The following is a 25,043-nucleotide window of genomic DNA, read 5'->3' on the forward strand; positions in this document are numbered from 1 at the left end:
GCACGCACCACCTAAGATTTATCAGACATCGAGTTGGTGGCCAAGGCTCATTGCCAACGCCTGTGCCAGTTGTAGAACCCATAAAGTGTTCTTTCCTGTAAATAACTGCTCTCAGGGTGACCACATGAACTCTTACTAGGCTGCAGGGGCAGTTGCAAATAACAGACAAGGATTCAGGCGAGATGAGGCAATTGGGTGGCAGCCGTCCCAAGACAGAGTGTGAGCGCCCACCGTGTGGGAAGTGGAGGCGGGTCATCCGGTGGTTTTGGGGGAAGCAATGTCTCTCTTCATAGCCTCAGGTGCTTTGGCAAACATGCAGAAATTCATCAGTGAGATGGCCCTGGGAGGGAGGGGCAGGAGCTCACGGCACTGTACCCGAGGCACCGGTTCCCAGTGCGCTTGTTCCTACTGGACGTGGTCGTGGAGGGGCTCCCCGTCCTGTCACCTCACTGAGCGCCTCCCCCCACCCCACCCCGTGGCCCTCTGAGCGTGTCTCACGTGCACACACATGCACCCTGCTCCTGCATTTCCTGCACTGACCCTTAGTGGTCGTCACTGCGTAGTCAGAGGGGCCAGCTCTAGCTGTTGAGAATCTGTTCGATTTGGGGCCTCCCTGTGGCTGGCTTGTCTTGTCAGCCCTCTCTGGGAGACCCCTGGGCTTTCTGCACGGCTGTGGTTAGAGATCAGGGAATTTCCCTCTGGCGATGCTGGACATTCTGGCTATCCCCTCCCAGGCCTAGAGTAACTGAGAGGTTCAGTCCTGTCCATGGGGGTCCCCTCCCCTCCCGCCCCCCAGGCTGTGCTGCCCCCGGGGTTTCTTCCTGAGACCCACTCTCGTGTCTCCCCCACACAGCAGAGTGCAGGCTCTTCACCTGTGTATTCACAGGTTTCACAGAGAGGATCTTTCCTGGAGCTCTGTGGCATCATTCTTCCATGCGATAAGTTTTCCGTTGTTCATGCCAACCATGGTGCATCTAGTGAAATTTAGGCTGTTTCCTTTTTTTTTTTGCTGTTATAAATATTACTTGAGTAAATATTCCCTTATGTACATGTGTGCATTTGTGTATGTGTATATATGTATATGTTATTTCTATAAGATAAATTCCTGAAAGTACAACTACTGGGCCAGAAAATGTATTACATTTTGCCAGTTTCCTTCCTAGAAAGCATAGGCCAGTTGAGGTTCCAGGTGTCCAAAAGTACCAGTTGGGTGATATCATTTGTTTTCTTTTTTAATACCTGTAATGCTATACAAAATACTAAGAAGAAAGTAAACACAGTGCACAATTTCACTGCCTAGCTGTAATTTCTGTTACACTGTATATAAGAGTGAAGAGAGACCTACGTTCTTTGTGTGCTCACTAGGTTTTTCAGTAACTGAGGTCATACATAATGCTCTGTGTTCTTTTTTCATGCAGTTAATGGAGCGGATAAATTTTTCACGTCAGGTATTTTTTCCTCAACAAGCTGTTTGTAGAACTTTCTGTGTTGCAGATATTGTTCTCAGTACTTTTACAACTCTTTGCTCATTTCCTTCTCACAGTGGCCCTGTAGACACTATTATCATCCCCACTTAATTAAAAGACAGGAAACTGAGGCAGAACTGTCAGGAGTCTGCCAACATCACACAGCCCGTAAGGGCCGGAGCTGTACTCTGAACTCACAGAGTCTGGCTGCAGGGTCTGTGCTTCTGATTGCGATGCTCTGTTTTCTGACGAAAGAGTCAGTAAATGTAGATTTTCGTTATTTTTAAAGGCCGCACAGCATTTCACTGTGTGTGTGGGGGCCTTAAGTTTTCCTTCATCGGTCTCCAGTTGATTGACATTGAATACTGTTTAAAAATTTTCTCCCTGATTAAAAAACAGAAAACAAAAAAACTACTCAGGTGTATAATCTTGAGCCTGCGCTTTTATTCTATTATTATTATATTTTGTACTTGTGCCTTTGTTATCTTAGGTAAATATCTAGTAATGTAATTCCCAGACCTAAAAGGGCATCTTTTAGGTCACATATCGTATGATTCCATGTATATTCAGAACAGATGAATCCATAGAGACAGAGGACAGTTGGCAGTTACCAGGGGTCAGAGGAGAGGGAAGGATGGGGGGAAACTGTTTAATGAGTTTTATTTTAAATGATAGGAAAGATTTTGTATCTAGATAAAGGTGGTGGTTATATAACATTATGGATGCTTTTAAATGCCACTGGACTGTTCATTCTAAAATGGTTCATTTTATGTTCTGTGAATTTTTTCTGCCTGGTCACTAGTGGATGATCTTGTTGCAGATATTCAGGTTTTTGTCTTATGTGTAATTTGGGGCATTCCTTGCTCATGTCCTTTACTTACTACACTTTTGGATTGCCATATATTCTGAAGATATTTTCCAGTTTTATCATTTGTCTTTTCATGTGCAGAATTGCTTTTTCTTTCCTTTTGCATTTTACTGAAGCTTTAAATATCAGCATTTGTCACTACTGTCAAATTTCATGCCCTTCTTACCGTAGCTTAGGACACTTACCTATAAACCCCAAATAATAAAAAGCAACTTTCTATATATTCCTCTGTTATTTGTATGGTTTCATTCTTTTTCTGTATTTTTGATCCCTCTGGAAATTGTTTTTTTGTGAAAGTTGTAAAATAAGACAGTCATACATATTTGATCAGTAAATACGGGCAAAGGAATGTTCTTCATTAAGTGCAGTTTGCAGATAAACTATTTCAAATCATAGGGTCCACAGAGAATAGGGTCTGATTCCAAGTCAACCCTTGAAAAAGTAAGAAACCTCATATTTTGAAAACAATTAGCGGGATAACAGGGAGTCACAGAGATGGGCAGAGAGGACCCTTTGCCCTGCTCTCCTCAGGGGTGCTGTCTTGCAGAGCTGTAGCACGGCGTCAGGGTCAGGAGCCCTGACAGTGAGACACCGTGTGCGCAGTTCATCGCTCAGCACCGTCATCACACGGCAGTCAGGAGGCAGGACTGCCCATCACCATGCGGGCTCCCCGTGTTCCACTTCACAGTCACGCCCACCCCACAGCCCACTGATCTCCGCCCCTGTGATTCTGTCATGTTGAGAATGTTAAACCAGCCGAGTCACACTATGTGTGATCATTTAAGATTGGCTTAGAAACCCCCCTTTTCAAACCTATTTCACATTTTATACTTGAGGAAGTTGAAGTGCAGAATGACGGTTCTCTAAGAGTCGCACAGCTCCCTGGAGGTGGGCTGGGTACCACCCCGTGACTCCCTGCTTTTCCCCTGCAGACGGCCCAGCCCTACCCTGTTCGCACCTTAAAACCAGTCTTCTTTCTCCTTTGTGGATGTTGATTCTGTTCACTTCGGTGTACCACTCTCAGCTTTTTCTCTAACCTCATGCGAGAGGCAAGTTCCACCCTGTGAAGTTCCTACCTTTATTTTCTATTCTGTAATTAATTAGGCAGTCTCTTCAGCAGTGGCAGACAGGCACCGTCCTTCCTAATAAGATTATCAGCTTCCTCCAGTGCTAAGCTGCATAGAAAATGGCCTCGTAGTCCATTGATTTGAATGACCTAAGTGGACTCTAATTTAACAAATACCAAATGGAAAGGTGGAAGCTTCCGGTGTTTTTTCCTTTCTGGCCACTGCTGAAACCTCTAAAATATGCAGAAATGACCTAACGCCTGGCTGCCTACCGGCTGACATACCTGTGATAATTGCTTCACGTTCCTTAGTTTGCCAAACACAATATTACAATTTGGGAAATTCTTGCATAATTGTTTTAATATATGCTCGGTAAAGAGCAGTTTAGTGACATTTCAAACAGTTGACCTTGACTCTTTGGCTTGTTAAAACAATTAGAAGAAAACGAAATAAGCTTTTTCCCTACACTGAACCATAGCAAGTTAAAATAACAATTTTGTTGTGTATTCAACATTTATTTATTTCATTCTGCATCTGACTAATAAAAGAAACTGGGAAAAGAGATTTTTCTTTTTTTTGCCTAATGCCATTATGTGGAACAGCTGGTGTTTTTGAAAAACATTTTACAGCCTACAGAAATCAATGTGTCAAGTTTATAAAAGTGACTTCTGAACCTTTCTAAGCTTGTTATTTCTGGGGTCATTTTATGCAAGGAGAGCTGCAAAAATTTGCTTTATACTTGTTAAATCCTCCGTAAAGAAGACAAGGCATTTATTCTGAGATCTTACCTAAGATGCACCTGTGATCTTAGTGAGGATTCCACACAACAGTATTTCAGGGGTCTTCTACTGTCTTTGTGTTAGCAAAAGTGCTGACTTGATCAGTAGCCGCGTAGGCTGAAAACTGCTTTGCAGGAGTCGGGTTTGGAAATCTGCAGGTGGAAAGGCAGAGCGGTGTCAGTCCTCTGAGCATAACCTTTTCTCCATGGAAAGATGTGGAATGGGACGGTCTGTTTCCTCTCGTTGCTCTGTAAACCCTTGCTTCATCTTTGCTCGTCAGGGAAACGCAGAGTGCAGCGGCCTCCAGCTGTACGTGGTCCGAGGCATGCTTGGCAATGTGGGACTTGGGGACAGTTAGTATCACCTTTCTGTGACACCCCCTGCCCCTCGCCTCCTCCGCTTGCCCCACTTTGCTCCCATCTCTCCAGCTGCCCTGTGAGGTCGGGTCTTGCTGTTAAGACCGTCAGTATGGCGGGTGCTGTTGGTGTGTTCCAGGTTACATCCTTCAACTAGCCTCGCCCATCGCAGTAGGCTCACAGATCCGGCTTTCCTTCTCATTCTGCTGCAGACCCTCAGGAGGCTCTGCTCATCCAGGGATCAGGTGGGGAGAGCAGCCACTGCCCTGAGCATGTCTGATCACTGGGTGGTGGGGAGGAGGGCCCGAGCCTTACAGTCAGCCCAGAAGTGGTCTCCATCATTCCTGCCCATGCAGTTCATTGGCCAGAACTGACCTCACGGCCCCACCCAACTTCAAGGGGCCGTGGAGTGTGACCCTCACTGTGCCCAGGGTGGGTGAGGACTGGACATGTCAGGTGGCTGTCATTAGCGGCAACCGCATGACTCCTGCCATTTCCGTGGGTTCACCCACAGCTGTGGTCTGGGGACCGGCACATGTCCTCCTTGTCCCAACCCTGTCCTGAGCTCAAGGCCTGCGTCTCGGCCTGGGGTCCCAGAGGCTCCTTATAAATGTCCTCCCCCACCCCCACACACAGCCTCTGTCATGGTGACTGGCCACCACATCCAGCTGTCTCATCCAGAAGTTTCTCCCTCGCCTGTCATGTCCAGCCACTTGCTGGACTTTGCCCGCTAAATGTTTCTTTGATTCTGCTCTGTGTCTCGGCTGCCGTTCTTGTGGGTCAGGTAAGTGTCACAGGCAGACCTCAGATATAGCTGAAAAGAATGGCAGCAGGAGCCTGCAATGTGAGGACCAGGGTAGAAGGAAGAAAGAAGTACCCGCAGAGTCAGAAGCCAAGTGGGAGCCCGTGTGATGGCTCGATAGTCAGCAGCAACGGAGCTAGGGCCTCCGCCGTGACACCTGACCTGCTCTGCACACTTCCCGCCTTGGCTAGTGCTGTGCTGTCCTCGGAGCTGCAATCTGAGTCCTCCTGGAGTCCTCCCGCTCACCCCAGCCTGCTGGCCCCCTCGGCCCGGTGCCCTGCTTCCCACGACTCTGGTGCCCTTCCTGCCCCTGGTCTGGCCTTCTCATCTCTCCTGTGGACTCTCTGCACGGTGGACTGGCCACTCCACTTCTGGACTTGCTCCCCATAAGCCCACCCTTCACAGAATGATGTCACAGGCAATGGTGACATGCCACATGCCTGCTGAGCCTTCTCTCCCCCTCATGGAGAGATCACTCCCTTATCGTGGGACACTGTCTGCTTTTTAACCCCCACTTGCCCCATGGAGCTGTCTCTTCTCAAAAAAACTACCCTCTACCCTCTAAGGCAGCCCCCCAGCTCCTTCTCATCCTTGAGACTGGCATGACGCCCCTGTGCAGGCAGCCCTGGTAAGATTTCCCTGAGGAACATCACCTGCACGTAACCATTCTCTCTGCTTTAGCTTCTGAGACTTGGAATAAAATTCAGATACGTGATACCAGGCTCCATCGTCAGAGTTGCCTAGGGAAGGAATGGAGTGTGAGATCCACAGCTTTGAGCCCCTGGGAGCCCCGACAGGCCCTGGGTGAGCTGACTGGGTGTGGAGCAGGCTGCGAAATCTGGCAGGCGTTTGTTTACCTGCTTCCAGGATTCCAGAGGCAAGCGGGTCCAGAGCTTCCCGAAGGTCTGTGGAATCCCAGGCCCAGGTCCGCGGGGCCCCAGATGGTGATGCCGCTTCGTGTTCCCCTGAGCGCACCAGTGCCAGCTGCCGTCAGGGCGCTGAGTGTCTGCTCTCACCCCACTGCTGGGAGCTGGGGTGGGGCTGTCCCCTCCTCGTGAGGTGAAGAAACAGGCTCTGCCACACGGAGGAAGCTGCCTGAGGGCCAGCTCGTAATTACACGAACCCTGGTCCCTTTGATTTCTGAGCTCCAGCTTTTGTCATGTGCGTCCAGCTGTCTTCCAATGGGATCCTCCCCCTGTCCTGGTCCAGAGTCACCTGAATTGAACCCCCAGGCCCTTTAATCACTGAGTGTCCCGATGTGAGACCTGGGACACGGAGCTGGCCCTGTGCACCTGTGCTGTCTGCTGCAGACTTGCGTGACTCTTGGGGAACCAGAGGGCACTCATGACCCTTTTTTCATGGAGGGGAGTGGGGACCAGGAGAGAAGAGGAACTACCTAAATCCCACCAAGCAGGACTTTCAGTTGGGACTCTTATTTTTAAATTTTTTTGGCCATGCCATGTGGGATCTCAGTTCCCCAACCAGGGGTCGAACCCATGCCCCCTGCATTGGAAGCTCGGAATCTGAACCACTGGATCGCCAGGGAAGTCCTATGCTGGGACTCTGAGAGGAGGCCCTTCCTGTCCAGTGTCTTGGAGGCTGGCTGGGGGCTGGGCGGGAGGCAGCCCTATTGCATTGTGCTGTCAGCAGTTCGGGGGCTGCCTGCATCCTGCCTGGAGGGACATGACGGGGTGGGAGGCGGGGGGCTGGAGCCGGTGACACAGTGGGCCTTTGCTCCAAGTGATGGCTCTTCAGAAGAGTGGCAGTGATGCGTTATGACCCCCGTCTTGAAAAGGAGTCTCTTTGACCATCACAGCCTGACTGCTGAGAAGTGCTGCAGGGAAGGGCCCGCAGCTCAGGGCCCAGCAGCCTTTAAAGCTGGACTCGCTGCCGCGCCTGGTGCTTGCCAGCTGGAGCCAAGGGCTCAGGAGGTCCCTGCGGAGGCCAGCTCTCTCCTCTCTGTTTACCCCTTACGGGGCTTGTGCTGTGGCTACTGGGCCCTAAGCCAGACTTTGGGGATCAAAGTGAGTAAGATGAGTCTGTTCCCTGGAGCAGCTGAGCCCATGGGGACGAGGACCAAATAGATACAGGATGATGCGGGGGTCAGCCCGGTGCAGGGGGGCACGGCGGGACCACACTGCGGCGGGAACATCCTGGAGGGCTCCCTGGAGACAGGGGCCGTGAACGCCCCATCCAGGGCTGCTGTGAGGGTGGGGGCGGGACAGGCATTTATGACAGTTCCTGCGAAAGCCTGCAGGTACTGGCGGGGGGTGGTCAGGTGAGGCAGGAGGGCTGGTTCACTGCGGTGGGTGTGTGGCGAGAACGGTCAGGAGGAGGCGGGCTGCCTGGTGCTCTGCGTGTGCTCACGGTTGTTGTGGCACCTCTGTGGGGACACGGTGCTCAGAGCCTGGCCTCCCCTTGGAGCCGGAGAGACAGGAAGACGTGAGAAAACCCGAGGGCAAGACGGAAGGCAAGAGGGATGCATATTCAGCAGGTTTGATAGAATAATCGTGGGCTAATAAGTTCCTTAAACTGCTGCATTAGCAGCCTGGAATGAATCGGTGGCAGAGTCCCAGAGTATAATCCCTTATCAGTCTGCTGTTCTGACAACTGTTCTGGGCTTTTTTTTTTTTATTAATGTGGCTGATAACACTTGACTCTCTGGGGTGTTCTGAGATTTAATTAGTTCTGGGGCAATTTGGAATAGGTACTTTAGAATATTAGCACTGTTGTTAATTATAAATGAGTGCGCATGAACTAATTTCTACAAACGTATGACTGCCCGTACTGTTAACTCTTCATCGGCCGCTACCAGGTCAGCTTGCCTTGCCTGGATGCTATTACATGTCGGGGACCCTGAGAGGTTCCCAGAGGGAGTTAGAGGATGAATGCAGACACAGATTCCACCCCCACCCCCTCACCCCCGCTGAGAGTGTGGGGTTTGGCAAGTGGAGTAACATCCCTCCCAGAGAAGCTCCTCTAGGACAGGAGGGGGTGCTGAGTGAAGAGCAGGGAGATTCTGGGATCAAAGGAGCTTAGTTGAGAGTTTTTGTATCAGATGAACTTCGCTTTTCTTAGTAAAGTCAGACAGGCTCATCCAAGTTAAGGGAGGATGTGTGTGTGTGTGTGTGTGTGTGTGTGTGTGTGTGCGTGTGCGTGCACGCGTGCGCTTCTGTTCCATCCCAGCCCCTCATGATCACCCACTTGTCTCCTCACCCACAAAAGGCCCACCTGCAGACCCCCACCCAGGTGGTAACACCTCCTTGGAACCCTGCACCCTACCAAACTCACTGTGTGACCAGACCTGACTCATCCCCTCTCCCCCAAACCTCCCTCCCTCCCAGCTTCTGGTGACTCCACTGGCCAAACGCCGTGGGAAGCCAGGAGCAATGGAGCCCCGTGTTACCCATCCAGGAGCTGGTGAAGAAAGATGAGGGTCGGCCTGGAGGGACAAGCAGGAGCTTTGTGGAACACGGGGTCACTGGAGTTTTGGCTCATTACCCTTCAAATTGGGCCCATGCCTGGTCTCTGCTCCTGAAGCTGCGCTGCCTCCATCTGAAGTCTGGACACCTCCCTGCATGTGAGGACCCCAGGCACTGTTGTAGAGTGGGGTCTCTGCACCCCCTCCCAGGAACTCCTGCTTCCACTCTGCAGTGTCATCAGTTTTTAAATGCCATCTTCTCAAAAGGAGACGAAATATAAAGAATTAGGTCACTGTGCTGGGGTTGAAGAGCAATGATGCATGGATGTCAAGAAATTAAACACTGTCTTTCCCGAACGTCAGCGACTCCACGGAACACGCCAGGCTGGGGGTGCAGCCCTCCCTGCGCCTCTCCTGTTCGCACAGACCTGATGGGACCCCCCGGAAGCTGAGGTCCCAGCCCAACCCCGAGCCACACAAATGTGTCTTCAGGCATGACGTCACCACCCCAGACCTGCCGCTTGGGGTTCGACATCATGACTCCCCACATGACAGAGGGCTCTGCGGCTTTCCCAGGCCTGAGCCTCACAGCCGCTCACTTTGTGGATTCGGACCCTGGGTTCAGAGAGTTCTGAACTGGCCCAGCTGGAAGGCAGAGGCTGGAGTGTAGCTCATACACTCCACAACTCTATGATGGTGGCTCAGAGCGGTGACTGCGCTGCAGGTGGTATCTGACACTGTCCCTCCTACGTCCCCATCCAGTCCTTTTAAAGCTGTTTCCAGAGCTCTTGGAGACACCTGTGGCTGAGGACTGGAGGGCTGGGAGGACCAGGTGGTGGTGGTGGTGGGGGCTGGTCTGGACCCCACCCACTTTAACCAGAGAAGCCACACCTTTTTATTAGGTATGTTGAAATTGCTTAAAGAACTCACTCAAAATGTCCTGCTGCTAAAAAAAAAAAAAATGTTTGAAAAGCACATCCTGGTGCAGCGAGGATCACGACTGGATTCGGTCGGTGACGAGGCGCGATGCGAAGTTTGACAGATGAGGGCGCTTCACCCGAGCACCTTGTGTTCTGAAAAGCACCCTTGTTAGAGCCTTTTGACTGTGCTGGGTGTTCATTGCTGCAAGGGCTTTTCTCTAGTTGCAGCGAGTGGGGGCTGCTCTCTAGTTGCAGTGCGTGGACTTTCATCGCAGGGGCTTCTCTAGTGGCAGAGCACAGGCTCAGTAGTTGTGGCACACGAATTTAGTTGCGGTGAGGCACGTGGGCTCTTCGGGGATCAGGAATCAAACTTGTGTCTCCTGCACTGGCAGGTGGATTCTTTACCTCTGAGCCACCAGGGAGGCCCAAGCAATTCTCTTAAAAAAAAGAAAAGAAATCAGACTTGTTTATCTTCCAAATACCTGTGCTCTTTCACTGGCACAGGTAAAATGAGAAATTTTTAAATTACCTTCTGATATATTATGTAATTGACTTACTATGTTTTAGCTGTATTGTCTGTCTTTTCCCACCAGCATGTAAACTCCAGGAGGCAGGGGTCTCTGTCTTGCACGCTGCACTGTCCCAAGTGCTTAGAACAGGGCCTGGCATTCTGCATGTGTCTTTAAATGAACTGTGACCGGTAAAGAACAAATACATTCTGCAGTGCTGGGATAATTTCCAAGTAAATATTTCTTTCTTTTGTGTGGAAGTGATGTTTTGTTTGAAGATGGACCTTGAGAAAAATTGGAAATAGGAGGACAAGGGGAAAAAAAAAGCTTGTAAAGAGAATGTTTCATTAAGTACGAGGGGATCATTGTGGAACTTGGTGTTAGAGGAATTCTGTTTCAGAAGAGCGGTACTTGACATGAGTACTTTGTAAGATGGAGGAGAGGGTCATCACGAGCAAACAGGCACAGGAACCAGAGAGGGGGCGTGGAGTCAGGCCCAGGGTGGACGTGGCCTTTCTGAGCCACACGTAGGAGGCGTCCTACAGATACAAGTGAGCATGTCTGCAGAGCCTGCGGGGTTAACTTGTCTCGGGTTCCAGCAGGGTTGGGTCTCCCCGATCCTCCACCCTCTTTCTCCTGCAGCTCCACTGCCCTGTCAGAGGGGGTCTCAGAATCCAGAGATGCAGGGCTTGTCTGATTGGATGCCCCACCCCGCCCGCTGCCGTGTGGTCCAGTTTTTCCCAGGGCATCACGATTGCTGTGTGAAGCCCCTCGAAACCCTCGGAGAAACGCGTCTCCAAAGCCTCCCCTCCCTCATGGGGCGGCTCTGCTTGTGTGCACGCTCAGTCACCCCAGTCGTGTCCCGCTGTTTGTGACCCCACAGACTGTAGCCCGCCAGGCGCCTCTGTCCGTGGGGATCCTCCAGGCAAGAATACTGGAGTGGGTTGCCATGCCCTCCTCCGGGGGCTCTTCCTGACCCAGGGATCGAACCTGGGTCTCCTGCATCTGCTGCACCGCAGGCGGATTCTTTACCTACTGAGCCACCTGGGAGGCCCTGGGTGGCTCTAACTGCCAGACGTTTCTTCCTCTGGTGAAGTCTGTTGCTGATCTCTACCCATTGGTCCGTTGCTTCATGAGCAGAGCGGGTCTTTGTGTTGTAAGGTTAGGTCCTCAGGCTCAGTAAAAAGAAGACACAGCCCCAAGCTCCCAGAGGTCACATCGCAGATGAGGCTTTGCGACAGATGACTGCAAAGCAGTGTGGGGAGTCCCATTGTTGAATGTTGACACTGTGGCGTGGTGTGTGTGTCCTGTGATCCGGCCCTGACCGGGGCTGGGGCTGTGTTGTGTCCCCACCACACCCCGGCCAGCCTCACTCACTCATGCTCCTGGGTGGTCTCCACGGGCATCAGAGTCCCCCCCCCAACCCTGCTCGTCGAAGGACGGCTCCCCGCATCCTGTGGGCATTCGAGGCCCTGGATTTCACTCCCTCCCCTGGTTCTGTTCCTCCCTGCTGGCTTCTTCACCAAGTTCGCCCCGCAGGGTACCCAGCTAAGCATTCCTCCTTGTCTTCATGCCCCCTTCCTTAGCACGGAGCCCACCACTGGTCCCCGCACCACCGTCTCCTGAGCCCTTCGCCCCCCACACCTCCTCCGCCCGTTCCCTGCAGCCCCGACCACAGCTTCACAAATGCTTGCTGTTCACACTGGCCGAAGGGCTGCCTGCGCAGACTGGCTTGTCTGACCCCTCGGGTAGAAGCTTCCATCGCTCCCCTCGGTCATCTGAGACCCCTTTTTGCTTCAGTGGGTGCACAGCGGACTGCCCCGTCCATCTCTCCCTCTAGACGGCAGGGCTTTCGAGGGTGGGCTCTGGGTCTGTGCGCCGTCAGCCTTGGTGTCCACCATGCCTGGCACTCTGAAGGCACCTAGTACCTGGATGCCGAGCACGTGAATGCCTTCGTCTTAGGCTGTCTAAAGACCACCGTGTCTTCCCTGCACTGTTGTTGGCTGATGACTCTGAGGTCCGGTGGGCTTCCTGAGAGCGAGCTGAGGGCCGGTGCCTGCTGTGTCCGCAGTGGGCCCTCAGTGCCCACGTGGGGGTCTGTGCCGGGGGAATGGTGGGTACCGAGTCAAAGACAAGACTGAGGAAGCAGAGGTGACACCGAAGTGATACAGTGGCCACTTCGCTGGGGATCAGTGTTCTTTTATAGACTGATTCCTTGGTTGCACTGTGTCTTCGTTGCTGTGCGCGCTTCCTCTGGTTCCGGAGAATGGGGCTGCTCTTTAGTTGCGGTGTGTGGCCTCTCTCACGGGCTCCAGTGTGCAGGCTCGGTTGTGGTGCATGGGCTTAGTGGCTCTGAGGCCTGTGGAATCTTCCCCGGCCGGGGATGGAACCCGTATCTCCTGCATTGGGCAGGCAGATTCCTATTCACTGCCCCACCAGGGAAGTCTGGGGACCAGTGTTTCTATCACACAGGTGTATCCCCTTTACTGTCAGCCCATAAAAAGGGTTCCACATGCTCCCCGACTCCATCACTGGTATAAAAAGGGTATTTTATAAATCCTGGTATCTTCTCCTTAGGTAACGAATCTGACCTTGAACTGGAGAAGAAGTATAAGGAAGATGATCGAGAAAAGGCCCCGAAGAGGCCGCGGGCGCAGAGAGCAGAGAAAATCCAGAAGGTCTGCTCGGGAAAGGAGGCCCCGCAGATGTCCGGGGCCAAGAAGCCCATCATCAGCGTGGTGTTAACGGCACACGAGGCGATTCCAGGTGTGCATGGTGGCGGGAGGGGGCGGCAGGAACCTCTGGGAGAGGCTGTCATCACCGCGGGGCTTTCGGCGGAGTTACCCAGTGACTTGGGGCCCCAGGCCGTGGTGGATGACCGCGTCCAGAGGTCAGGGTGCAAGGGCTGCTCCCGCTGCCGCTGCCCGTGGCCTCTGCGGCCGTGACCTGTGCTCACATGTGAGCGGCTGCTCAAAGGAGCTGTGGCCCTGGAGAGCAGTTCTTTCCTTGGGGCCCCCCAGCCCCCCAAGACCCTCTCCAGGATATCCTTGCTCCTTCTTCCTGCCCGGGCTGGAGTGTAAGACCACTCACAGCAGACGGTGCCAAAACCCTCCCCATAACTTCTTCGAGTTATTTTTTTTGCATTTTTTTTAGTAGGTTCATCATTTATTTTATAATACTAGAGATTTCTATCTCCTTTTCTTTTCACATAAAATAGCCAGTGGATATATTACCCCTTTTTAAAAAGGCCTCTTCCAGGAAAACTTACCTTAGACAAAGAGCAGTTTAGGATAGTAGATGCTAAAGTATAATAATTTTTTTCCCCCTGTGCATTTGGGGTGATAGCTGTCAGATAAAATTTAAAAAAATCAAGTTTAGGATTTTGAGGTCAGCTAGAGCCTGGTGTGCTGCAGTCCATGAGGTTGCAAAGAGTCGGCCACAACTGAGTGACTGAACTGAACCGAGAGCCTTTTAAAGCATCTGTTTTCAATGCTAATGGTAACTGACTATGCAAAATGAAAACGCTAAATAAATACCTCTTTATACTATATACATATGATATTTATATTTTATATCCTGTGACACGTCACAGAAAACCCCGAACGAGCTTTTTGGCCAACCCGATACTTCACTGTTGGGTTAGGTGTTCAGTAGAGAAAAAAGCCACATAAGATTATGCTCTTTGAAGTGGTTTCATCGTCCTTCAGACAAGTGATATTCTGGGAAATGAAAACCCCAGGAGAGAGGTTCCTGTGTTTAGCCGTCTCGAGAGAAAGTTTCTATGATGATTTCTTAAGAAAGGACAGTAGTGTTGAGATTTCTGTAAGCGGGGGTGAAAAGCATAGTGAGTTTCCTATACTGTTCATGGGCACACATGCTGCTCTGAACTGTCTGTGATGGTTTCACATCGTAGACTTGAACAAGTAAAGGTGACCTCTACAGGGTGGACGCAGGGGCCTGGAGGGTGGGAGACTGATGTCCTGTGTGGGACCTGACACCAGACAGCGGAGATTCCTGCTCACCATTGAGTCCACTGCTCCTTTCTGTCTTGATGCTGTTTGACGTTTACTCAAAGTTTAATACATGAGCTATATGAAATCTTGCAGGGAGGCATATATGTGTATGTGTATCTGTCTTGTGTTTTGGTTTTTCAATAAGGAAAAAAGAAAGTTAGTCGCACAGTCGTGTCCGACTCTTTGTGATCCCATGGACTTGTAGCCTGCCTGGCTCTGTGTCCCTGGGATTCTCCAGGCAGGGATACTAGAGTGGGTTGCCATTTCCTTCACCAGGAGATCTTCCCGACTCAGGGAGTGAACTCAGGTCTCCTGCACTGCAGGCAGATTTTTTACCAACTAAGCCACTAGGGAAGCCCTTTCGATAAGGAGATCAAGTGAAAATGTATCTCACAAGAAGGTTTTGATAGATTACTGGATAACTCCTCCGAAACACACACACAGACACACCCCAGCACGCACTCAGGTTACATGTATGAGCTGAAGGAGCACTGGCCCCCTGCACGGGTGCCACACAGTGAAGAAGCACACTTCCCAGGCTGTGCTCCCTGCACTGGGGCGGGGCTGGGAGTCAGGGACCTCAGGTTACACACCCCAGCACGCACTCAGGTTACATGTGTGAGCTGAAGGAGCACTGGCCCCCTGCACGGGTGCCACACAGTGAAGAAGCACACTTCCCAGGCTGTGCTCCCTGTACTGGGGCGGGGCAGGAATCAGGGACCTCGAGGCGCCTCTTTATTTCTCACCGAGGTGTACCTCCCTCTCAGGTGCTACCAAGATTGTTCCCGTGGAGGCCGGGCCCCCGGAAACAGGAGCCACAGACCCTGAGGCCACAGCAGCTGACCTGGCGCCCCGGAGAGGGTACCAGGAATACGCCATCCAGCAGACGGCCTATGAGCAGCCCATGAAGTCCAGCAGGTAAAGCATCTTCTCTTGTGTGTGACCCCAGCCACCACCTCAGAAGGTGGGAGAGCAGAATGTGCACTTACCAGGACTCTGCTGGCTAAGCTATAGGTAAGGCGTTCTGGTTTCTTGACTTGAACCTAAGAACCAGCCCCTCCACGGTGGCCTCATGTTGTGCTGGCTGAGCCCGAGCAGCCTCTGTGGGATGCGAGGCAGACCAGCCGGCTTGGGAAACTCAGCACCAGTTGACTTAATGAAGGTGGAGCATTTTACTCAAGGCAAACATATGTTTCACTTGAATAAAAAGTGGTGTGAACAAGGCCTTACTTAGTAAGTCTGCTGGTTTTTCTAGCTGCACAATTTATAATGAAAAAGAAAATCTTTATTTCCCCCCTACTTTCATAAGTAACACAAGCGTAGAAACTTCCTGAGTCTGTGTAACACGCAGCTGCAGTAACCATCTCACCTCTTCTGGTTGAGGTCACCTCTACAGACAGTGTGGTTCACAGCCCACCATAATTTTTTCACGATGTACTAAAATATAACACTTTAATTTTGTTATTTTTTTCCCTAACACAAAACACCAAAGGCACTGTTACCAACCTATTTTTTCTTTTTGGAAAAAACTTACCATGTTTAACTTTTTCCTTTTCAGTAGAAAATGTTTTTAAAGTGCGTTTGCTGTTGAGTGGATTCTCTAGTTTATTAGAATCAGTTTTTGCTTGGCAGGCGATGCTGGGCTCAAGGCTCTGCTCCCTCCCTCAGTCAGGACTTCTTCAGGATTCCTTTGGGGATGAATTGCTAGAATTGACACTGCTGTCTTTTTTTGAAAAGATGTTTATTGGACTGAAGCTGATCTTAGTGGCTGCATGTGGGATCTAGTTAGCTGACCGGGGATCAAACCCCGGCCCCCTGCACTGGGAGCCTGAAGTCTTAGCCACCGGATCACCGGGAAGGTCCCTGAAATTGCTGTCTTAAAGGATATGAACATTAAAACTTTAATCTGTGTTGAAAACTGCCCTCCAGACACACTGGGTGAACTGATGCCTGACCCCTATACCTTCCCCGGGTCACAGTCTTGGCCATGGTACGTACCTGCTGACGTGGATCAGCAAACTCCCATCGCCTGAGCTCTGCACACGTTTTCCAGGCTGAGAGGAAAGACAGGGAAGATGCCAGACGGGGGTTCCCTGTTTCCAGGAAAGGGGGAAGGAGGCGTTCTGGATGAGATCGTAAGCTTTAGTGCCAGACAGTCCTGGGTTGGATCTAGATCCTTCTGCGTGTGCTCAGTTGCTTCAGTTGTGTCTGACTCTTTGTGACCCCATGGCATGTAGCCCTCCACTGTCCGTGGGATTCTGGTGAGGGTTGCCATGCGCTTCTCCAGAGGATTGTCCTAAACCAGGGATCAAAGTAGTGTCTCCTGCGTTGGCATGCAGATTCGTGACTACTGAGCCACCTGGGAAGCCCCTAGATCCTTCTACTGGACTTCAGTTCAGCAGCTCAAACACCTGCTGTGTTCCAGGCACTGCTCGGGGTGGGGCGGGGAGGAAGATTAGGAGAGACAGGAGGCTTCTGCTCTGCTGGGACGGGGCACAAGTGATTTTATCTCTGAACCTCTCAGCACCACACACGAGACTGTCTGATAGAACCTGGCTCAGTTTAGTGGTGGGATTCAGTGATCACATCTTTGGAAACTGGTCTTGTTAAATTATAACACCGTGTTGTCTGGGGTGTCTCATTAACTTCTAGCCTCAGTCCTCTCTTCTTGCAAATGTGAGCAACTGAATGTATCAGTGAAGTTGTAAAAAGATGGACCCCTTTGGCAAAACTGAGATACAGTTAATTTTGAAGACCACCCTCGTCTCAGCACAGCTTGATTTGTAGACTCTTCATAATATTTCAAGGTCTGTTGGGGAGGGTTTCAAAACTCCATGCTTATCTGGTTACAGGTAAATATACTCAATATTTAATCAGTAGATGGAGGCTGTATCCCTGTTGTCAAGCATTCTATTAATATTTTATAGTATAAATTATAAAATAGTTATGAAAGAGGCTTTTTGTGTGACAAGTCAGGAAGACTGTAAGGAAAAAAAATCAGTCATAATCTCACTCCCCGAAGATAACCACTGTTAATATTTTTAATGTACTTCCTTTCAGCCTTTTTTCAGCCCATATATTTTATAAAACTGAGTTTATATTTTATATGCAATTTTGTATCCTGCTTTTAATACTTGACCACATTATACTTACTTTCCTTTGTTACTCAAATTATTCACAAACTATGCCTTGTAGTGACATGCAGTAATATCATGAGGCTATCCTGTGACCCCCTACTCAGCTCTCCACACTGCAGCCAGTGTGCTTTTTGTAAAAATGCCCATTTGGTTGTAGCTTTTAAGCCCTCTCATTGTTGTTAGGAGAACTAGGCCTATAGGGCCACCTCTCCCTCTGGTTCTCTGTGCTCCAGCATCTGATTCAGCTATCTGGGTCCTTTTTAAAAATTTTTCATTTATTTTTAATGGAAGGATAATTGTTTTAGAACATTGCTTTGGTTTCTGCTATACATCCACAAAGGACTTCCCTGTAGCTCAAATGGTAAAGAACCTGCCTGCAGTGTAGGAGACCTGGGTTTGATCCCTGGGTCAGGAAGATCCTCTGGAGAAGGGAATGGCACTCCACTCTAGTATTCTTGCTTGGAGAATCCCACAGACAGAGAAGACTGGAGGGCTACAGTTCGTGGGGTGGCAGAGTCGGACACGACTGAGCGACTAACACTTACTCACTTACTTATACATCAGCATGAATTAGTCATAGGCATACATGTCCCCTCCCTCTTGAATACCCCTCCTACCTCCCACCCTTTCCCACCCCTCTAGGTTGTTACGGGGCCCTGGATTGAGCTCCCTGAGTCACACAGCAAATTCCACTGACTATCTGTTTTACATCTCCAGTACTCTTGCCTGGAAACTCCCATGGATGGAGGAGCCTGGTAGGCTGCAGTCCGTGGGGTCGCTAAGAGTCGGACACGACTAAGCGACTTCACTTTCGCTTTTCACTTTCATGCATTGGAGAAGGAAATGGCAACCCACTCCAGTGTTCTTGCCTGGAGAATCCCATGGACGGGGGAGCCTGGTGGGCTGCCGTCTGTGGGGTCGCACAGAGTCGGACACGACTGAAGCGACTCAGCAGCAGCAGCAGCGGATACATGTCCATGCCACTCTCCACTCATCTCACCCTCTTCTTCCTCTCCACTGCTCATGTCTGAAAGTCTGTTCCTGGGTCTTTTTTTTTTGAAGCTGCATCATGTGGCATTTGAGATCTTAGTTTCCCAACCAGTGATGGAGTCCTTGCCTCCTGCAGTGGAAGCCCGGAGTCTTAACCACTGTACCTCCAGGGAACCCCCATCTGGTGCTTTCTGTTTGCCTGACCTCTCCCGACCTCTTCCTCTTCCTGGATGCCATCCTTCCCCCTCCCATACCCCGACTTGGTTAACTCCTGTTTATACTTCAGCTGCCTGCTCAAATATCCCATCTCAAGGAGGCCTGCCCTGTCCCCTGGACAGCTCAGTCCTCCTTGGCCTGGGCTCCCAGAGCATCCTTTGTCCATCACAGCAGGGAGCTGGTGGTCCTGTTTGCTCATTTATATGGTTATCAGACTGGCCCAGCGCTTCCTCTAGAAGGTGGCCTCCGAGAGAGCATGGAGTGTGTTTGTTTTTGTCCCCATTGTGTCCCCAGTGCTTGGAACACTTTTTGAAATGAATGAATGAATGAGTGAAAAAAATGTGCAAAGTAGTCCCCTATGTTGGAAGCTTCACGCAGCTCTCCGCCCCTAACTATTGTGAAAAATGGCACAGTGAGCACAGTGAGCATTCTTTACCAAAGAATTTTGTATTCTTTCTTTCGATAGATTCCCAGCAGATAGAGTCCAGTGGATAACTGGATCAGGGGGTCTGATCTTTTAAAACTCTGCCTGAATGCTTTCAAGCAGTGGGTGAGAGTGCCTCTTGAACTGAATAAGGGGACATTCGAGGTGAGGTAATGTGATAGGAATCACACAACATCACAGCTCAGTGAGCCAGCCCACAGACGCAGGCTCACACCCGAGAGCCCAGCACACTGGGCCGAGGGCCCGGCCACTGCTTCCGATTCATCCCCCTTGGTGAGGGGCAGCACTGAGGGCCTACCAGGTATCCGTGTAATAATACAAAAAAAATCAGAGCCAGAGATTCTCCTAAGACCATTTAGACCTTGCATTTAGAGAAGGAAATACCCGTGATTTGTTTATTTAATTAACACTATGAACCCAGAGTTACTTCCACTGAGTAAAATGATCACCTTCTGCATATCTCTGTCATTTGAGAAATATCCAGATTTGTTTCCTTGAATTAGCCTTCGGTTTAGCATGCAGGCATAGTACCAACTTTCAGATCTGAATGTCTTAATTACAACAGGAGACTTGTACCCTCTGGTGTTTACAGGCTGCAATCTGTTTAAATATTTTTCATTTAAAACAGAGGAACCTGTGTTGGTCAAACATAGTTATATGGTTAGTTCCATAAATAGACTTTACAGTGAAAATGTGAGTTTTCTAAGTTGCTTCAGTCATGTCCTACTCTTTGCAACCCTATATGTAACCCACCAGGCTCCTCTGTCTGTGGGATTCTCCAGGCAAGAACACTGGAGGGGGTTGTCAGTGCCCTCCTCCAGGGGATCTTCCCAACCCAAGGATCGAACCTGTGTCGCCTGCATTGGCAGACGGGTTCTTTACCACTGAGCCACCATGGAAGCCCTACCCTTACCTTGGGTACAGCTTAATGGTGTTTCTGACTAATGGCACTAAATGATTGTTGGTGTTTCTGAGGACCTGCCTGGAGAACCTGGGCAGAGTCCCGAGGGAGCAGTTTGGAGGAGAAAAAGCCTCACCCACCCCCTGGGCTCAGCGGTCAACTCCTGTCCCTGGTGCAAGGTGCCACCCTTTGGTGTCTATCATTTGCGGATTGCAGATCGTCCAGTCTTGCTTGTTGATGAATGAATGCCTCCCTCATCCTCAGCACCAGTGTCCGCTGCTGCTGCTGCTGCTGCTAAGTCACTTCAGTCGTGTCCGACTCTGTGTGACCCCATAGACGGAAGCCCACCAGGCTTCCCCGTCCCTGGGATTCTCCAGGCAAGAACACTGGAGTGGGTTGCCATTTCCTTCTCCAATGTGTGAAAGTGAAAAGTGAAAGTGAAGTCGCTCAGTCGTGTCTGACCCTTAGCGACCCCATGGACTGCAGCCCACCAGGCTCCTCCATCCATGGGATTTTCCAGGCAAGAGTACTGGAGTGGCTTGCCATTGCCTTCTCCGCCAGTGTCCACTAGCTCACCTTTAAGCCTTGGGTGTTTTGGCACCTAGAAGGAAGCGGGGTGGGAGGCATGGGGAAGGTGCAGGGTCTCCACCCGTAACCGTGCTGCCTTCTGTTCCCAGGCTCGGGCCCACGCAGCTCAAGATCTTCACCTGTGAGTACTGCAACAAGGTCTTCAAGTTCAAGCACTCGCTGCAGGCCCACCTGCGGATCCACACCAAGGAGAAGCCCTACAAGTGCTCCCAGTGCAGCTACGCCAGCGCCATCAAGGCCAACCTCAACGTGCACCTGCGCAAGCACACGGGCGAGAAGTTCGCGTGCGACTGCTGCTCCTTCACCTGCCTGAGCAAGGGCCACCTCAAGGTGCACGTGGAGCGCGTGCACAAGAAGATCAAGCAGCACTGCCGCTTCTGCAAGAAGAAGTACTCGGACGTCAAGAACCTCATCAAGCACATCCGCGACGCGCACGACCCGCAGGACAAGCCGGTGCAGGAGGCGCTGGACGAGCTGTGTCTGATGACAAGGGAGGGCAAGCGGCAGCTGCTCTACGACTGCCACATCTGCGAGCGCAAGTTCAAGAACGAGCTGGACCGCGACCGCCACATGCTGGTCCACGGTGATAAGTGGCCCTTCGCCTGCGAGCTCTGCGGCCACGGTGCCACCAAGTACCAGGCGCTGGAGCTGCACGTCCGGAAGCACCCGTTCGTCTACGTGTGCGCCCTGTGCCCCAAGAAGTTCGTCAGCTCCATCCGCCTGCGTGCTCACATCAAGGAGGCGCACGGGGCCGCCCAGGAGACGCTGGTCTTCACCAGCTCCATCAACCAGAGCTTCTGTCTCCTGGAGCCCGGCGGGGACATCCAGCAGGAGGCCCTGGGTGGGCAGCTGCAATTGGCAGAAGAGGAGTTCGTGTTCCAGGGGGTGAACGTGCCCAAGGAGGCGGCCAGCCCTGGGGAGGTGCGGCCCGCGGTGGAGCCTGGGGCCCCCTCGGAGGTGCCCGCCCCGCCGGTGCGCTCGGCCGCCGCCCAGTCCGATGGCTCTGCCCCGGCCCCTCCACCCAGCGAGCTGGCAGCCTCCGCCGTGTCCCCGAACCTCCGTCCGCACGCGGGGCTTTCCAGTGAGTTCTTGATGAAGAGCGATCCCCCCACGGCGGAGGCTCCTGTTGCTGCTCCCGAGAAGACCGGGGACACCCAGCAGGGAGGCGCCGCTCCGACTCAGGGCCAGGATGTGGCACCTCTGCTGTCCAAGGCCAAAGGCGTGGAAGCAAACCCTGAGGCCCCAGGCGCCGAGAGCCCCCCGGCCGAGGGGCAGAAAGTGGCAGCCTCCCCATGCGATGGCCCAGATCCCAGCAGAAGTCTCAGGTCCAACCCAGCTCAGGTCTCAGACCCTCCCCCGGGAGCTGGTGGGAGAGAGGCAGCCCTGTGCCAGCCTGCCTCTTGCACGTCCGCCCCCGAACATCGGGCTGGCCTCACTGCCTTCATGAAGATCTTGGACAGTTTGCAGAAGAGACGGATGAACACCGGCCTGTGTGAGAGGATCCGGAAGGTGTACGGGGACCTGGAGTGTGAATACTGTGGTAAGGGGGGAGGGGCGGGTACGAGGCTGGGGGGCTCTCTTCCCCGCAGCCCATCCGGCCACCTGGCTGCGGGTCCACCTTCTGTTTGAGTTGAGCTCGTGTCTCTTTGCAAAGAACACCTTCTAAGTGAGCTCGCCGTCCTGGGTAGATAGCAATGGTGCCACCGCGGTGCAGTGTAGCCTGTGAAGGCAGCTAGGATGCTGGTACAGCCAAACCCGCTGGCTTGGCCAGGCCTGCAAGGTCGAGATTTATCCTACGGCCCCCGCCTGAGTTTTAGCCAAGAGGCACCTTTCTTCTGGCGCATGAGGAGTTTAAAAGTCCAGCTTTAGTAAGTTGTGGCCGTTGCCTAGATGGGCAGAGAGATGTTAACAGGAGTGACTCAGCTCTTTGTAGGGAGACGCTGAGTGCATCCCTCGCAGCTTGCGGTGGAAGCATGGCCTCGGGGTCTCCTGAGAGTGGGCAAGACCCGTGGGAGATGGCCCAGGTACCCACAGAGCTTAGAGCCTGGTGATGTCACCCATGTGCATAAACATATGTGGCACCATAACTGGTCCTCGATAAACGCACCTTTACTCCTCCTCCCAGCACTGATGTCATGTAGAAGGAGTAGCAGCACCCTTAATTTTTGCCACCTGCCACCTTTGAAAAGTCATTTCCAGACAGAGATGTGGTGCAAAGTGTGAAGGGTGACCCGGACAAGCACGAGAGGGAAAGGAAGATAGTCGTTAAAAAAATAAAATAATAATAATTAAAAAAAAATCAAATTCAGGATAAAAGAAACTTCCTTGTTCTCATGTGAAAATATTTTTTTAGGCAAACTTTTTTGGTACCAAGTGCATTTTGACATGCATGTCCGCACCCACACCCGGGAACATCTGTATTATTGCTCCCAGTGTCACTATTCTTCCATCACCAAAAACTGCCTTAAACGCCATGTAATTCAGAAACACAGTAACATCTTGCTGAAGTGTCCCACTGACGGCTGTGACTACTCGACTCCAGATAAATATAAGCTGCAGGCACATCTTAAAGTCCACACTGAGCTGGTAAGTAGCCCGCCCTAGTGGCAGCCCCGTCTCCCCTGGGTGCTCCCCGCTTCCTCTCGGTGATGCGCACGGAGGTGCCCCTGCTCCCTTGGGAGCCCGGTGTGTGAGCATCCACCCCGGAGAACGGAGAGGCCCTTCTCACAACACAGGCCCTTCACGTTAACAGAGGCCTTCCTTCACCCCAGGGCCCTTCTCACAGGGAGAGCCTCGCGTCTGTTGGGAAGATGATCCCGTTGAAAACACTGGCTTCCTCTGCAGATTTTTCAGCATCAGAGAAAGCCTATAGAAGAAAGATCTACAGAATAGAAATAAAGCAAAGGTTTCTTAAATCAGGGGTCCCCAACCCCCCTGGGCCATGGACCTGTAGCAGTCCGTGGCCTGTTAGGAACTGGGCTGCACAGCAGGAGGTGAGAGGTGGGCCAGGGACCCAAGCTTCATCTGTGTTTCCATCTACTCGCCCTCGCTCACATGACCGCCTGAGCTCCACCTCCTGTCAGAGCAGCGGCGGCATAATAAATGTGATGTGCTTGGATCATCCCGAGACCGTCCCCTCCTCAGCTCCCGTCCGTGGAAACTTTGTTTTCCATGAAACCTGTGCCTGGTTCAAAAATGGTTGGGGAACCGCTCTCTTAAATGACGGTTTAAAGGACCATTAATAACAGGGCCAATAGTACTAACAGCCACCACTAAAAGAGGTTAAGTTAGATGATGCCTGCCGAGTGCTAGACACACTGTTTGAGTCATAGTAAGAGCACAGTCGACATTGAAGATGACTGATGATATTATCACGTTATTCCTTGGAGACCCTGCGAAAGAATGTCTGTAAAGCATTTTTTGAAAAGTGATATGTTAATTCAAGGTGCTGTTAAAGAGTCTCATGGTGGTAAAAGTCTGATTCTCCGGTGGGTGATCCTGTAACACAGTGAGTGAGTATTTATTTTAGCATATGCTCCTCTAACTTGAGAGCCTGGCACCCGAGAGTGATTCGAGACTCTCCAAGTGGTAAAGGAGGCGCACCTGGCCAGGTGTGCTTCTGCTCTAACCACATTCCTTTCTCTGCGGAGAACAAGGCTTCAGAAACTTGATCTGGCACCTCTGTTTCCCAGCCTGAAATCACTAATGCTCGGGAAGTGCATTACCAAGGGCAAAGTCAGGGTGTTTTGGGTTTAGTGGGTATAAAGAGCACATGCTTTGGGGTTGGATAACTGAATTCGGATATTGTCTCCAGTAATCACACAGGCTGTATGAAACTGGACAAATCGCTTGTCCTCTCTGAGACTGTAGCCTTCTGTGAAATATGTATTAAAAAGTGTATTGGCTCTTTATACACACACATATATACACGTGTATGCACAGACACACCCACACATGTGCACACATGTATCACACACACGCAAAATATACATGTACACATACGTATGCCTTTGTATCTGTACATAGGTCTCTAGGATTACTGGGACGTTAAATGGAGCACTCTGAATAAAGAACGTGGCTCAGTGCTTGTACAGGCGACTGTGTCACTGCTTCCGTGCATCTCCTTCCTCCCATCAGGGGACCAGGAGCGTGACTCAGAGTCAAGGATGTATTGCCATCAGGGAGACATGGGGACCTGGTCAAGGAAGTTAGTCAGTGACATTTCTGAACCCATTTTTTTTTTTAACAGCACTGGACAAATGCTGTGAAATGGAGACTTGAGAAAACCAAGTTTGGTTCTAGCATGTAAAAGTTCAGACCCCATACCTCTGTGATCTTGGGCAAATTGCTTAGCAACACTGACCCTCAGTATTCTCCTCTGTAAAATGGAGATGTGGTGCTTTCTTTGACTTTTCAGGATAGTGAAGATTAAGCTAGAAAGTAAGTGTAGAACACCCAGGTCAGTTTTTTTTTTCAGTCCCCAGGTCATGATCCATTAGAGGATTATGAAATTAGTTGAGTGCATTACAACTCAGTTCAGTTCAGTCATGTCCAAATCTTTGTGA

At 51.2% G+C, this 25,043-nt stretch overlaps 1 protein-coding gene across 2 annotated transcripts in view; it reads left to right on the forward strand.

Annotated features, from left to right (window-relative positions):
* ZFAT (zinc finger and AT-hook domain containing) overlaps positions 1-25,043 on the forward strand; it is a 145,967-nt gene that overhangs the window by 42,881 nt on the left and 78,043 nt on the right. For both annotated transcript variants that reach the window (XM_055431866.2, XM_055431869.2), the window contains 4 exons: positions 12,766-12,954; positions 14,969-15,119; positions 20,568-22,018; positions 22,832-23,064. In XM_055431866.2, coding sequence (XP_055287841.1) covers positions 12,766-12,954; positions 14,969-15,119; positions 20,568-22,018; positions 22,832-23,064 — 2,024 coding nt within the window. The remainder of the gene's footprint in view (positions 1-12,765; positions 12,955-14,968; positions 15,120-20,567; positions 22,019-22,831; positions 23,065-25,043) is intronic.

The sequence above is a fragment of the Moschus berezovskii genome, chromosome 16 (genome assembly GCF_049115385.1).
Source record: "Moschus berezovskii isolate FMDL1 chromosome 16, NW_MosBer_1.0, whole genome shotgun sequence".
NCBI classification, from domain to species: domain Eukaryota; kingdom Metazoa; phylum Chordata; class Mammalia; order Artiodactyla; family Moschidae; genus Moschus; species Moschus berezovskii.